The 13,436-nt window shown below is 43.9% G+C and overlaps 2 protein-coding genes across 2 annotated transcripts; both read left to right on the top strand.

Annotated features, from left to right (window-relative positions):
- Positions 1–1,860: 1,860 nt before the first annotated feature.
- On the top strand, positions 1,861–5,877 carry LOC137886973 (aquaporin-4). Its single transcript, XM_068729712.1, has 6 exons — positions 1,861–2,038; positions 2,384–2,575; positions 2,821–2,982; positions 3,086–3,250; positions 3,678–3,758; positions 4,451–5,877. Exons 1-6 carry the CDS (start codon positions 2,024–2,026, stop codon positions 4,661–4,663), a joined length of 828 nt encoding a protein of 275 aa, XP_068585813.1. The 5' UTR covers positions 1,861–2,023; the 3' UTR covers positions 4,664–5,877.
- A 1,816-nt stretch (positions 5,878–7,693) lies between these two features.
- mipb (major intrinsic protein of lens fiber b) lies at positions 7,694–8,875 on the top strand. Its single transcript, XM_068729715.1, has 4 exons — positions 7,694–8,053; positions 8,269–8,433; positions 8,517–8,597; positions 8,690–8,875. The coding sequence occupies exons 1-4, from the start codon at positions 7,694–7,696 to the stop codon at positions 8,873–8,875; spliced, it is 792 nt and encodes a 263-aa protein (XP_068585816.1).
- Positions 8,876–13,436: the final 4,561 nt, after the last annotated feature.

The following is a 13,436-nucleotide window of genomic DNA, read 5'->3' as shown; positions in this document are numbered from 1 at the left end:
AAATATGATTAGTCAATATAAAGAGCTGAAGATAGATGAAGTAGATGAAGTGGAATAAACGAAACCATTTCCTCCTATGAACCTCTAGTATCTATGAATACTAAAGAGTGAAAACATCACTGGAGCTGTTGGCAGATCAACATTTTCCAGATAGTCACACACACCTTATTTTTTTTTTTTTTAACATACTCTACTATAACTCACTGTATGTCCCGAGGCAAGCCCACCGCCATATGTCACATTTGTCACATTAACAAGAAAAACCAGAGGCCTTAAGTAACGCTGAAGTGGGCGGAGCTCTGCTGCTCCATGGAGAGTTCTGTCCGAGGCACATGCTGCCGGGAACGTCTTGCCATCACTCCCAGCTGCTCTACAGCGGTAGAGACTCGAGTGCAACGCATCCACACACACACACACACACTTATATTCTAACACAACGCGTCTCGAAACAACAGCTTTAGATTAGATATATATAAATATATATATATATATATATATATATAAAGTGTGCTCTTTGTGTGTCTTTCGGTGCGTCTCTCCCTCTTTCTTTGCCCTCTGTCGCTCCCTCAAATCCCTGAGCTGGCACTTTTACGTGAGTGTGTGTGTGTGTGTATATTTGTGTGTGAAATTGTGTCACTGTCAGCACTCTGGGCGGTGAGGGCTGAAAACTCCCCACGCCAGCGGGTTCCAGTGTGCCCCCCCCCCCCCCCCCCCCCGCTCGCCCCCGACTCCACACAGTTGGGCTTAGCCCCACAAAAGGGGGGATCACAGTTTAACAGTTGCCCTGGAGAGGAGGGGGTAATCCACGGCATAATGGGGCACGCCAGCAGCACCCTCAACACACCCCCCCCCCCCACCAACCAACCAACCGACCAACCAACCAGTTCATTCTGGACTCTGGCCCCCTGACGCCTGGAGGGTCAGGAGAGTCAGTTCTAGTTCTCAGGTTTTTAGACAAACTGTGGAACTCAAGGTGAGCGTTTGTTTGATATCAGAGAGTGAAAATAAAAAAAGCCTGTACAGATGCTGCATCACAATCGGCTCTATGGCAACAGCATCATGAAAGACTTTGCCCCCCCCCCCCCCCCCCCCGCTCACTAATGGCCCCTTTCTCCTATAATTGATATGAAAATCAGGCAGAGCAAAGGGCGCCAGGTGCTTCCAACGCATGAGCCAACAGGCCACGCTGCCGTCACCTTGAGGTCACGTAGAGGTCACGTAGAGGTCACAGCCTGCTCCCGCAGCTGACGTCACGTTGTTACAGGATCAGGCTGTTTATATTCTTCCATGAAAAGAAGGAAATATTTAAGTAGCAGTCTACAGCGAGGCTGCACTTAGCTTAATGCTAACATGCTGAAGTCTATATGCATGTATTTATGGATATGTTACATTATTATGAATTGTAAACACATTGATGGAAGCTTGCTGGAATTTTAAATTGGCCTCTTTTGAGCTTTTGATTTGTGCTGTTGTGTACAAACTGACAAACAACACATGAACCATGAATGCTACTCGAAATGACCCACTTTTGCGGCGAATGCCTACAATTGTGATTTCAGTGCGTTTCCACGATGCTTCCATCGCTTTGACGTCCTCGCTGCTCCCTCTGAAGTGGCCACAATCACTTCAGCTGGAAGATGAGTGAAAGGCCGACTCGTCGTTTTCCTGAAGACGCTTTAAATTGCTCAAGGTCGGTTAGAATGTGTTGGAGGAACACTGGGAGGGTTAGGGTGGTGTTACACGTGCAACCTTGGAGAGACATTGTTTCAAGGGCTTGTTTGTGCACAGGAAGACTCAGGGCCTGAGGTGTGTGTGTGTGTGTGTGTGTGTGTGTGTGTGTGTGTGTGTGTGGGGGAGACTGAGAGGAGGGGAGGCTGCTCCCATCAAAGGATCTCTCAGACTCTACAAGTTAATGAGGGACGTCACAGAGACCCTGAAGCCCTCAGACCCTGAGAGCTGAACACAGACGGACGGACGGAGACACGGACGGATATACGGAGAAAAGAAACGTTCTGAGGTGAACATGACGTGGCGGGAGGTAAGAATCTTACATCATCTGTTTGTGTTTAAATCCCTCATAACAAAAAGCAGCTGATTTAACAAACAGCATGTATTTGTGGCGGTTTGAGCTGCTCCTTTTTACATACTCCAGATAGTTATGAAGGTATAATTATATGCAAATGTTTATTAAGAGATGGTGTAACAGTGTTGAAGTACAGGTCAGTGACACAGGGTTGACATGTTTGTGTCATGCTTCATGTATAGTAATTAATAGTAGTTCATGTTTTTAACGATAGCAGCAGTAGAAGGACTCGGTCGATCGATGAACGATTGAAAAGACGTCCACCTCTTTGTTTACGTCCCCCTCTTCTTTTCGTGGAAGCTACGCAGTCGGCAGTTCTGGCGCGCCATTCTGGCGGAGCTGCTCGGCACCCTGGTCTTAGTGAGCGCCATACTGGGAGCCTCTTTGCCGGGCCCCGGAGAGGCCCCCCCGGGACCCCTGTACCCGGCGGTGGCAGTGGGCGTGGCGATCGTTGCGCTGGGACACTGTTTTGGAGAAATAAGCGGTGCACAGGTGAACGTCTCATAATCACAAATGAAATTTCATATTTATTTCCCTGATTGATTCTTCTCTGCTGGCGGTGACGCAACAAATGTACTCATAAATACCCCCGAAAGTAGATCAGTTCAGAAGTATTATGAGCTTAAGTTGAGTTTGTGTTATTATGAATTGTCCATATTTGTAGCGTTGTTTATGTGTAGCTGTGTGTGTGTGTGTGTGTGTGTGTGTGTGTGTGTGTGTGTGTGCGCTCTGCTCAGGTGAACCCTGCTTTGACTCTGGCTCTGTTGGCCACGCGGAGGCTGGAGGTTCTCAGGGCCGTCGTTTATGTCGCCGCACAGTGTCTGGGGGCCTTTTTAGCATCCGGGGCCCTTTACCTGGCCCTGCCGGTCAAAACCACCGCAGACCACTTCGTCAACAGGGTCAGTCCTCAGAGTTTCAGACGGTGGTTACCTTTCAAAGCTTGAGAGACGACTTTTCCTGCTCCCTCTTCCTCTCTCCTCACCCCCTTTTCACCTCACTCAGGTTCCTATAGAGGTGAACGCAGCCCAGGCTCTGGGCGTCGAGGTGTTGTGCACCTACCAGATGGTCTTCACTGTGTTCTCGGTGGAGGATCAGCGCCGGAGGGAAAGCTCAGAACCAGGATCCCTGGCCATTGGGTTAGCACACACTGCTGGAGTGCTGATAGGGGTGAGAGGAGCTTTCATGCTGAATTATTACTCAACTCACAATTTGTACAAGTTCTGAAATGCTGTACATAAAAATAATAGGAATCAGAGCTAAATATTGAACCGTTTGAAGAAGATTGGTGTACTGCCACTAAGTCAAGAGTATGGAGAGATTTCAGCAAGAATGATCGAACCTGGTTCTTCAAAAGCAAGACTGAAACCATGTCGGAGTTTTCTGGAGTTGCACTAAACTAAAGCCTTTCAGGGACAATGCAAATGTGACCATAAGAGACATTATGGTTTATTTACCATAAGAACTGTTCTGTGAGGTAACCAGGTAACACTGAGGAAGCCATACAATGACAGCAATGACAAGAAAACACTTGTGCGTGCGTGTGTGTGTGTGTGTGTGTGTGTGTGCGTGTGTGTGTGTGTTGTTTTTCCGTCAGGCGCGGTTCTCCGGTGCTAGTATGAACCCGGCACGTTCTCTAGGTCCAGCCATCGTCACTGGGTTCTGGGAAAACCACTGGGTGAGAGATCAGTCTCTATGGAGACAGCAGCAGCAGGACTGTGACTGATTTATGACACGCTGTACTATGACTTTATATGACTTTTTATGGCATTTTTTGGACACATTATGAATAATTTAAATTTTTCATGGCATACTATACTCTTTTTTTGGCTTTTTTGTTACATACCATATCTTATGACATTATTTTTTTTACCTTTTATTGACTTCTTTATTGCATACTATGTTATGACATTTATATGACATACTATACTATGAAATTTATATAACATACTATACTATAACATTTATATGACATACTATGTTATGACAGTTATATGACATACTATACTATAACATTTCATGATTTGAAATAATTTACAGTACAATTACTTTTTACAATATTTTTATCACATACTTTAGTCTGACTTTTTATGACTTTTTATCGACATACATATTATGACTTTTTATGTTTTCTTCTGCATTGTTTGACACGCTATATACGCTATATACGTCTTTTTCATGGTATACTTTACATTTCTTTTAATGAAATGCTTTAAAATGCCCTTTTTTTACAATATTTTTATCACATAGTATAGTATGACGTTTTTTACATACTAATTTATATTCTATGACTTTTTATGGCATTTTTGTGACATACTACATACTTTTTCTGTTCTTCTGTCTCAACACATCTCTCTTTCCTACCTCCAGGTGTACTGGATCGGACCGGTGGTCGGCGCTATCCTGGGCGCGGTGTCCCATGAGTTCTTTTTTGCGCGCAGCGCCTCTCGCCAGAAGCTGGTGGCGTGTCTGACCTGTAAGGACATCGAGATTGTGGAGACGGCCAGCATGACGGGGTCGTCTCTGTCCACGGTCACGCAGAACGCGAGAGCCAAGCAGACCAACAAACCAGAAAACAACTGAGGACACATGCAAGAAACCCCCCCCCCCCCCCCCCCCCAAAGAAACACACAAGCATTCTGCAGCGTCCGCTTCTCGGTAATGTCTGCCTCATTAGCTCACATTAGCCACCATAGGATGCTTCACACCAAACTAAGAACCCTTAATCTCCAGGCTTATCATGTTTCATGCTTATGAATTCAACCTGGTGTTAGTCATATCTTCTGTTAAGGTCACATTTTTAATAATTTCGGATGATTTGGGGTTGACATGTGGCTTCCACATGAGATTGTATTGTCGTGAGAGCATCGTGTGTCTGCAGTTGTCCAATATGTACACATTTTGGCTGAAATGAATATTTTCCCTTGTTGCTTTTTTTGTTGCACATGTGAAGAGAAAGCTGCATTCTGAAGGAGATGAATGCTACGTTTGCGCCCCCAGTTGCCTGTCATCAGTGCATGTAAAGGTTTTGCGCCGATATTGTGGGATTCTATGTTGTTACTTTCAAATTTGCACATCATTAAAATGTATAATGGAGATTCATTGAAAGCCTGTTGAAAACCCTCCTCATGTTGGCCATTTTCAGTTTCATCCCGCGTCTGTGAATGCTTTGAAATGCTAAAGAGGGTCCTTGCACTGCATTGTGGGTTCAACGATGCTCTCAAACAAGTCTCTCATGTCTGTGCCTGTTTGCGTCCGTCTCTTCTCTTACGCCTCCCTTTCACAATCAAATGGACCTTTTTTTTTTTACCTCTTTAATGGCTCTAAAGAAAGACCATGTTCAGTGGAAATAAGCTTTGTAATATGGAATGAATATGACGTGTGTGTGTGTGTGTGTGTGTGTGTGTGTGTGTGTGTGTGTGTGTGTGTTAGTGCATGTTTGAGTGTGTGAGGGACTTTGTGTTTTCACTAAACCTTTATTACTATCGTGTGTGTGTGTGTTTTCATATTTGTCTCGTCTTAAAATATGTAATTTAAAGGATCAGTTCACCCAAAATTCCCCCCAAAAACACACTTTTTCTCAATAACTAAGTAGTATTCAACCATGCAGAGATTGGCTTTCATGTTTTCTGTCTTAATTACTTGTTATAATTTTTTTTTGTATTGTATGAACTGTATCTTTAAATAATAAAAAGTATATTTATTCTAAATGAATATTCATAATTTAGGTAAAACATACTGTACACTGTACTATCTGGATTTGACTGCAAATCTAAAATAAACCATGTTGGCAATCATTATAGCGGTGTAATTTCAACACACACACACACACACACACACACAAATAAACTATTTACACACACACACACACACACACACACACACACACACACACAACGTGCACAATGGCTATAACTGCCACAGTGCCGCCAGCATTTTGCATTGTGTGTGTTTTTTCTAACATGTATAAAAGGGAGTCAAAACGGCAAGCACAGCATTCTGCATTCATCCACCCACCCGCCCCCCCAGTGATGCCCTGGTGCTGCTCAGTAACCCCACTGTGCCCCCGCTCATCCCTGCTACCCTACTGCACCTCTCACTTTACCCCAGCTACACACACACACACACACACACACACACACACACACACACACACACACACACACACAGACACACACATAATGCAAAGAGCGCCTCCTCGAAGCCTCCGTCACGACAGAAGACACAATCTGCTGTGTTTTGTGAATCCCCGTTGGTTCCCTGCTTGTGTTTTTTCTTCACCCTCTCACGTCTCCGCTGCACCGCCACCGGCTGTGGAGCAGCGCCAGTGACGACTCTGAGCTCTGAGGCAAAGTCAAGTTCAGGTCTGAGCGTTCAGAACCTCGGGCCTCTGCGCTGACCGCTGCCACCCTAACTCCTCTTACAGGCAGCTTGCTTTTTCTCAAGAACAATAAACAGAAGCGATAAAACGTGGTCACAAACTCCAGCGTTTAAAGAAAACGCTTAGTGAGCTGTAACTCCTGTGCTTTAGTTTAATATGTATTTTTTTTTTGTCTTCTTGTCTCTGTCCATACGTAGCCCGCAGACAATGGTTTCACAGGGTCAGGCATTTCAGTGTATGGGTCAGTTCAGCGCTGTTAGCTTTGGGCACTTCCGTCCGGGGCCCCAACTGTATTATCTGCATGTGTGTGTGTATATGTCTATGTGTGTGTGTGTGTGTGTGTGTGTGTGTGTGTGTGTGTGTGTGTGTGTCTTTGTGCATGCATGTTTGTGTTTTTTTTCATGTCTGTCCTTGTCCATCAGCATTTGAGTCCCCTGATTATGACAGTTATGAAATGTCAACAGATGACATACGCCCCAAAGAAAACTTTCTCCGCTCCTCTCCAGCTGCTCTTCCTCCGCCCCCCCCCCATGAATATAAGATACAGCACTTCCTGTATTGTCTTTAGCCAAAAAAAACACCCCTCTCTACCTCCCGCTGAATGTCTTTCATTGATTTCCACTCATTCTCGCTTTATCGGTTTCTCTTCTCGGATACTCTGCCTCTCTTTTGGCCTCGTTTCTCTTTGGGCGGGGGGGGGGGCAGAGAGAGAGAGAGACAGAGGGGTTAAGTTTGTTTGATTTAGGATGACCAGCAATGCCGCCCCCCCGCCCTTGGCCCTACGGGGGGATTATGGCGTCACCTGGGGCCCCCGGGGGGGTGTTATAAAGCCCCTGTCTGGCCCTCTCCCCTCCGTCAGAGAGGCTAAAAGGTCCACCGGACACTCTGTCTATCCCCGTCTCTACTTTAGAAACATCCCTTTAGCATTGATGCCCACCTCCTCTTGACAACTCTTCCCACCTGAGATCTCTGTGCCCACACTCCCACATTATCTCACACCTATGTCTTTGCGACAGGTGGACAGAGGTGGCAAGCGAGCGCAGCTGAGTTGACTTAACCAACCCAGTTCACGGCTTGGCAAAGATCCATTGGGTGGATTCGTCTGTTGACGTTCTGAAATCCTTGTTTTGAGTGTTTTTTTTACCAGTCAGCCGAGTTCGCTGACTTTTTTGGCTGATTTTCCTTTAAAGAATCTCCTTCATCTGGTGGCGAGCCTCGAGTGAACAGTCACCATGTGGGAGTTCCGGTCCATGAATTTTTGGCGGGCGGTCTTCGCAGAGTTCTTCGGGACCATGTTCTTTGTATTTTTCGGCATGGGCGCCGCCCTGCGCTGGACCACCGGGCCTCACCATGTCCTTCACGTGGCCCTGTGCTTCGGGCTGGCGGCCGCCACTCTCATTCAGTCCATCGGCCACATCAGCGGCGGCCACATCAACCCCGCCGTCACCTTCGCCTACCTTGTCGGCTCACAGATGTCTCTTTTCCGCGCCATTTTCTACATGGTCGCCCAGTGCCTGGGTGCTGTGGCTGGGGCCGCTGTGCTGTACGGGGTCACGCCCGGCAACATGAGAGGCAACATGGCGATGAACACGGTAAGGACCCAACACAGATGTTTAAGAAGACAAGCTCAGGGGAGGTTGAGTTCATGGGATACAAGTTTAGGAATCTATTTAAGCCAAACAAATGTTGTACGTATAATCATTTCCAGTAAGTCATAAAAGATAAATTCCGCAGTATATGTTTCATACAGCTCTGGGGTTTCTTTGACTTATACAAATGTGTTTTCATCCACCTGTCGTATCTCCAGCTGCAGCCGGGCATCAGTCTGGGAATGGCCACCACTGTGGAGGTCTTCCTCACCATGCAGCTTGTGGTGTGCATCTTCGCTGTGACCGATGAAAGGAGAAACGGACGCCTGGGATCTGCTGCCCTGTCCATCGGCTTCTCTGTCACCATTGGACATCTCATGGGGGTGAGAAGAGGAACACGGACATCGAATAACAATTACATTTAAAAAAAAAAAGGAAACATAGTAAAAAGTGTCTTGTGTTTTAGATGTACTACACCGGTGCTGGGATGAACCCCGCCAGGTCCTTTGCCCCTGCTGTGCTCTTCAGGAACTTCATCAACCACTGGGTAAGACCTGCAGTCTGAGTGAAGACATCAACCTGAGCAGGAAGCATAAACGACTGAACGCCGTGTTGACTGATGTGTTTTGCTGCCTGCAGGTGTACTGGGTCGGGCCGATGATAGGCGGTGCAATGGGCGCGCTCCTGTACGATTTCATGCTCTTCCCACGCATGAGGGGTCTGTCCGAGCGCCTGGCCACGCTGAAGGGCAGCCGGCCCCCCGAGAGCGAGACCCAGCAGGACACCCGCGGGGAGCCCATCGAGCTCAAGACGCAAGCCCTATAAACCGGCCCCGGCCCCTGCCCCCCCCCCCCCCCCCCCTTCTCCGACTGAGGGACAAGGCCCTGAGCTACGCCGACCCCACCTCCACTGCCCCCCCCTCCCCCATGCCTTCACACAACATCGCAAAAATACTAACCCAAATACTCACATCTAGACTAACACACGATACGATTGTTTTTACCAATGCCACTGTAAAAAAAACAAAAAAAAACAAAAAAAAAAACGACACACAAACAAAGTTCACAACCTTCAACCTCAACACACAACAAGACTCCTCTGCCCCCCGGTCCTCACTCTGTATTCTGAAACTGGACATTGTGTTTTTCATATATGGTGACCAGAGCCTGAACCAGCAGCCGCCTCACCCCCCCCCCCCCCCAACCGTTGCGCCTGCTTCCTCCTCTCAGCCAGGCCTTCGTCTGGGACTCAGAGGAGCACCCTGAAATTGAGCAGAGAGGGTTAGGGAGGCAGGTGATGGAAAGGGTAGGGGGGGAGGGGGGGGTGGAGGTCGAGGGCAGGATGAGGGTGAGGCGGGGGTGTGGGTATGCTATGAGAAGGGTAAGAGGGCATGGGGCAGGTGAGGGTGGAGTAAAGGGGTGGGGGTTGGGGGTTCCGGTAGAGAGGGCAACACTCTGGGTTTGTGGTCGTTTCAAGTTGGGTTAGACCAGTGAAGATGGGCATGCTTTTCAATATTCATCTGAATTTATCTCCATTTTTAATTCTTTTTTTTTTTTTTTTTTTTAAGTTCATTTTGTTTTCTGCACTTCAGACACAAGATGTGGATGTATGATACCATGACATTTTACCACGGTTTCATCATTTTCAACCACTACATTTTATCTGTGGGTTTGTGTTTGTGTGTGTGTGTGTGTGTGTGTGTGTGTGCAAGTGTGTGCGTGAGAGTGAGCGTGTGCATGTGTGTGTGTGTGTGTGCGCCTGCCTGTGAGCATAAGTGTGTTTACAAGTTAGTGTGTATAGGTGTTTATGTGTGTATGTGTGTGTGTGTGTGTGTGTGTGTGTGTGTGTGTGTGTGTGTGTGTGTGTGTGTGTGTGAGATCAAGATTGCAGATACAGTACTTTTTGTTTTCGTTTATTTTCATTTCCCCTCTCCTGTTTCGTACCAATAACTGTGCTCATTTTGTCATCAATTTTTAAGACATGATCATTTCTCCTCCCCTCACTATGGTATTTGCTATGATATTCATTTTTACATAAACCATCTGCTTTTTTTTTTTGTTCTGAACCAGCGCAATCCGAAGGAAATGTTGTATCCCAGACTTTTAGGTCTGTTCACTGCAGATCGGCTGTGCGAGCTTTACATTGAGTCTCCTTTTATTATTTGATCCTCACTGGGAGCACGAGGCGTTTCAATAAACATTTCAATGATAATAAACATAAAAAAAAAAAAAAACTTGATGCAATGTTTGACTCATTTTTGTTCCTTTTAAATTCAGCATGTTGTGACGTCGCTGGGCATTGAGGAACATGTGAAGTGCAGTACATTATTTTGGCCGGTAGAGGGCGAAAAGATCCCGTGCCAGACTCTCATATTCGGAAATTTGAATTAGTTCAGGCAGCAGAAATGACAAAAAATGAATCATAGATGATAAATAGTTCAGTGAGCTTTTAGAAAATCAATGTTGTAATAGGTTAGACAAGTTTGAGGTGCATATTGAGATGTAGATAAGGGAAGCGTTGTATGAGGAACACAGGGTTCACCCACAAGTGGACTGTTGCTCGTGTTTGATAAGAAACACCCTCATTTATCTTCCACTGTCTTCTGTTCTTCTGCATCGCATCTGATACACTACAGCGTGGCTCCACCTCCAGAGCCCGAACACAAAGAAAGACGGTTCAAGAATGAGTCGACATTCTTCTTATGGTCAACAATTCCCATGAAAAACAGCAGTGAACTGCTTCCGCTGTCATGTGTTGTCTGTGTCGCCAAAAGCCTCATTCCTCTGTTCCATAGAGTTCCTTTGTTGTATCAACACTATAATAAAAACACACCAATGAGCCGTACTGTTGCTGTGGGTGAAGAGTCCAAACGGTTTAGATGTTTGTCTTGAATGAGCTGAGAGCCAGAGATAAACACAAGATGAACATATAAAATGTCTCAGGCCTTATTATATCAGTTTAATGGCAGGCGGGAGAGAAACAGATGTAGCCTACAGTGTGTACCTTAAAAATGTCTAAATAGTATAGTTGGTCATAAACAGGTCATATTAAGTCATTATTATTATTATAATAGTCATGAAATAAATCCTATAGAGTCAGAGTAAAGAATGGCAAATAAATCTCTAACATAGTATGTTGTGAAAAGTCATCGTAAAATATGTCAGAAAATGTCATAAAAAGGATATACTATAACATGTCATAAATATATCATGAATATAAATATATCATAAAACATTCTAAGTGAATTATGTATAATACATTGATAAGTCAAAGTATAATATGTCAAAGTAAAGCGTACCAAAATATGTCCCAAGAAGTCCTAGTACAGTAGTTCATAAAAATGTCAAAAATAAATCAAATTACTTAATAGAAATGTAATTAAACGTCATTGTATAGTATTAAACAAAGTCAAAAAAAGTTATAGTATAGCTTGCAAAAAAAGTGGCAAAAAGTCATAGTACGTTACATTGTGTATATATATGTCAAAGAAATGATAAAAAGTCACAGTATGGCACGCCTAAAAAGTCAGTGTGTAGCATGTCATAGACATGTAATAAAAAAGTCCTAGTGAATCACAGTCGTAGCAAATATGACAAATACTGTCATAGAGGTCATAAAACGTCATAGTATTTTTTTATATAGTATATAGTACATATATCATAGTATTGTATGTCTGGACAAGTCACAAAAAAGTTACAGTAGAGGATGTCATGAACGCGTCACAAAGTCATAGTATAGTATGCCCTTATATATGAATAAAAAGCCAGAGTGTAGCAGGTCATAACAAGTCATATTATAAAAAAAAGAAAAGTTAAAAAAAATGTAAAAACAATATTTTAAAAAAGTAATAGTATAGTATGTCTTGCTAAATAAATGGTCACAGTATTGCTTGCCAAAAAAAAAAGAAAATCACAAAAAGTCATATTATAGCATGTCATAAACATGTCATAAAAGTCATAGTACAGTATGCCAAAAAAAATAAAATAAATAAGTCATAGTATAGTATGCCAAAAAAAATGAATAAGTCATAGTATAGTATGCCAAAAAATAAAAAAAATGTCATAGTATAGTATGTCAAAAAAAATTCAAAATAAAAAGTCATAGTATAGTATGTCAAAAAATTAAAAAATAAAATAAGTCATAGTATAGCATGTTGAAAAAAAAGTCATAGTATAGCATGTTATGAAATGTCTTTAGAATAAAAAAAGTCATCAAAAAAAGTACAGCATGTCATGAACGTGTCATTATAAAAATCATAGTATAACATGTCATAAACATGCCATACAAAAGTATAGCATATCATATAAAATAGTCATCGTATATTCAAAAGAATATTCCAACATTTAGGAAACATATTTGCTTTCTTGCTGAGAGTTAGAGAAGATCGAAACCAGTAAAACTGACTACGGTTAGCGTAGCATGGAGACGGGGACCAGGTCTGCTCCCTGTCCTCCTAAAGACTGTCCTCCTGAAGACCGTCCTCCTAAAGACCACTAATCATCTCAGGTTTGACTCACGGTTTGACTCCCCGGGTTCCTGGCAGCAGCCGCTTCCCACAGATTTGTAACCCTCAATAACTGCAATTCTACAACACTCCAAAAACATATATATATAGATATTTTTTTTTTTTAGAAATATTCATTTTTATTTTGCATATTTGTTTTAAAATGTGACGTATGGCTTGGTTTATGACTTTACTAAAAGGTGGTGCCACAGCACCGTGAGACTCCGGTACTCTCATCGCTGAAGCGTCCGTCTGTATTCTGCAAACAAAACAAAGACACAGCTCTGAGCGGCACAATGGGCCCGGAGGAGGAGCTCGGTCCTGACACCGGCGTACACCGCGTCGCTCCATTTCTCTGACACTCCCACACAGACACCAAATACACTCACGCATACTCGGTAACACATCACCTACATCCAAACACATTTACTTGATATGTATTGACAACTTTGTAATTTAGGTATCATAAAACCAAACAACCCAGACACTCTTGCTCCAAAAGTTACAGGTCCAAAAAAAATAAAATAAAAAGCCTAATAAGCCGCTGCAGGTATTTAATGTGATGACTATTGTGTTGTAAGTGTTAACAAAGTCTCTCTCTCTCTCTCTCAGTAATGCTCTAGCAGCAGCGATAGAAAATACAAAATACCAGTGTTGTCTACCTTGTTCATGCTCATCCTTTATCGTCGTATTTGCATATTCTGTTGAACTGTGATTATCACCGAGTAATCACTTGCCAGCGGTAGATAAAAAAGGAACAAAAAAAGGGAGCACAATAAACATTGTGTTCGTTTGAGATGAGAGACTAATGAAAATGACAAACACAGACTGAACTGGGTAGAGAGAGAGAGAGAGAGAGAGAGGAGAGAGAGAGAGAGAGCG

This window comes from Cebidichthys violaceus, unplaced genomic scaffold (assembly GCF_023349555.1).
Source record: "Cebidichthys violaceus isolate CVI_PGR_0920_01 unplaced genomic scaffold, fCebVio1.0.p SCAF_47, whole genome shotgun sequence".
Taxonomy (NCBI): domain Eukaryota; kingdom Metazoa; phylum Chordata; class Actinopteri; order Perciformes; family Stichaeidae; genus Cebidichthys; species Cebidichthys violaceus.
This window is presented reverse-complemented; position numbering and strand designations above follow the sequence as displayed.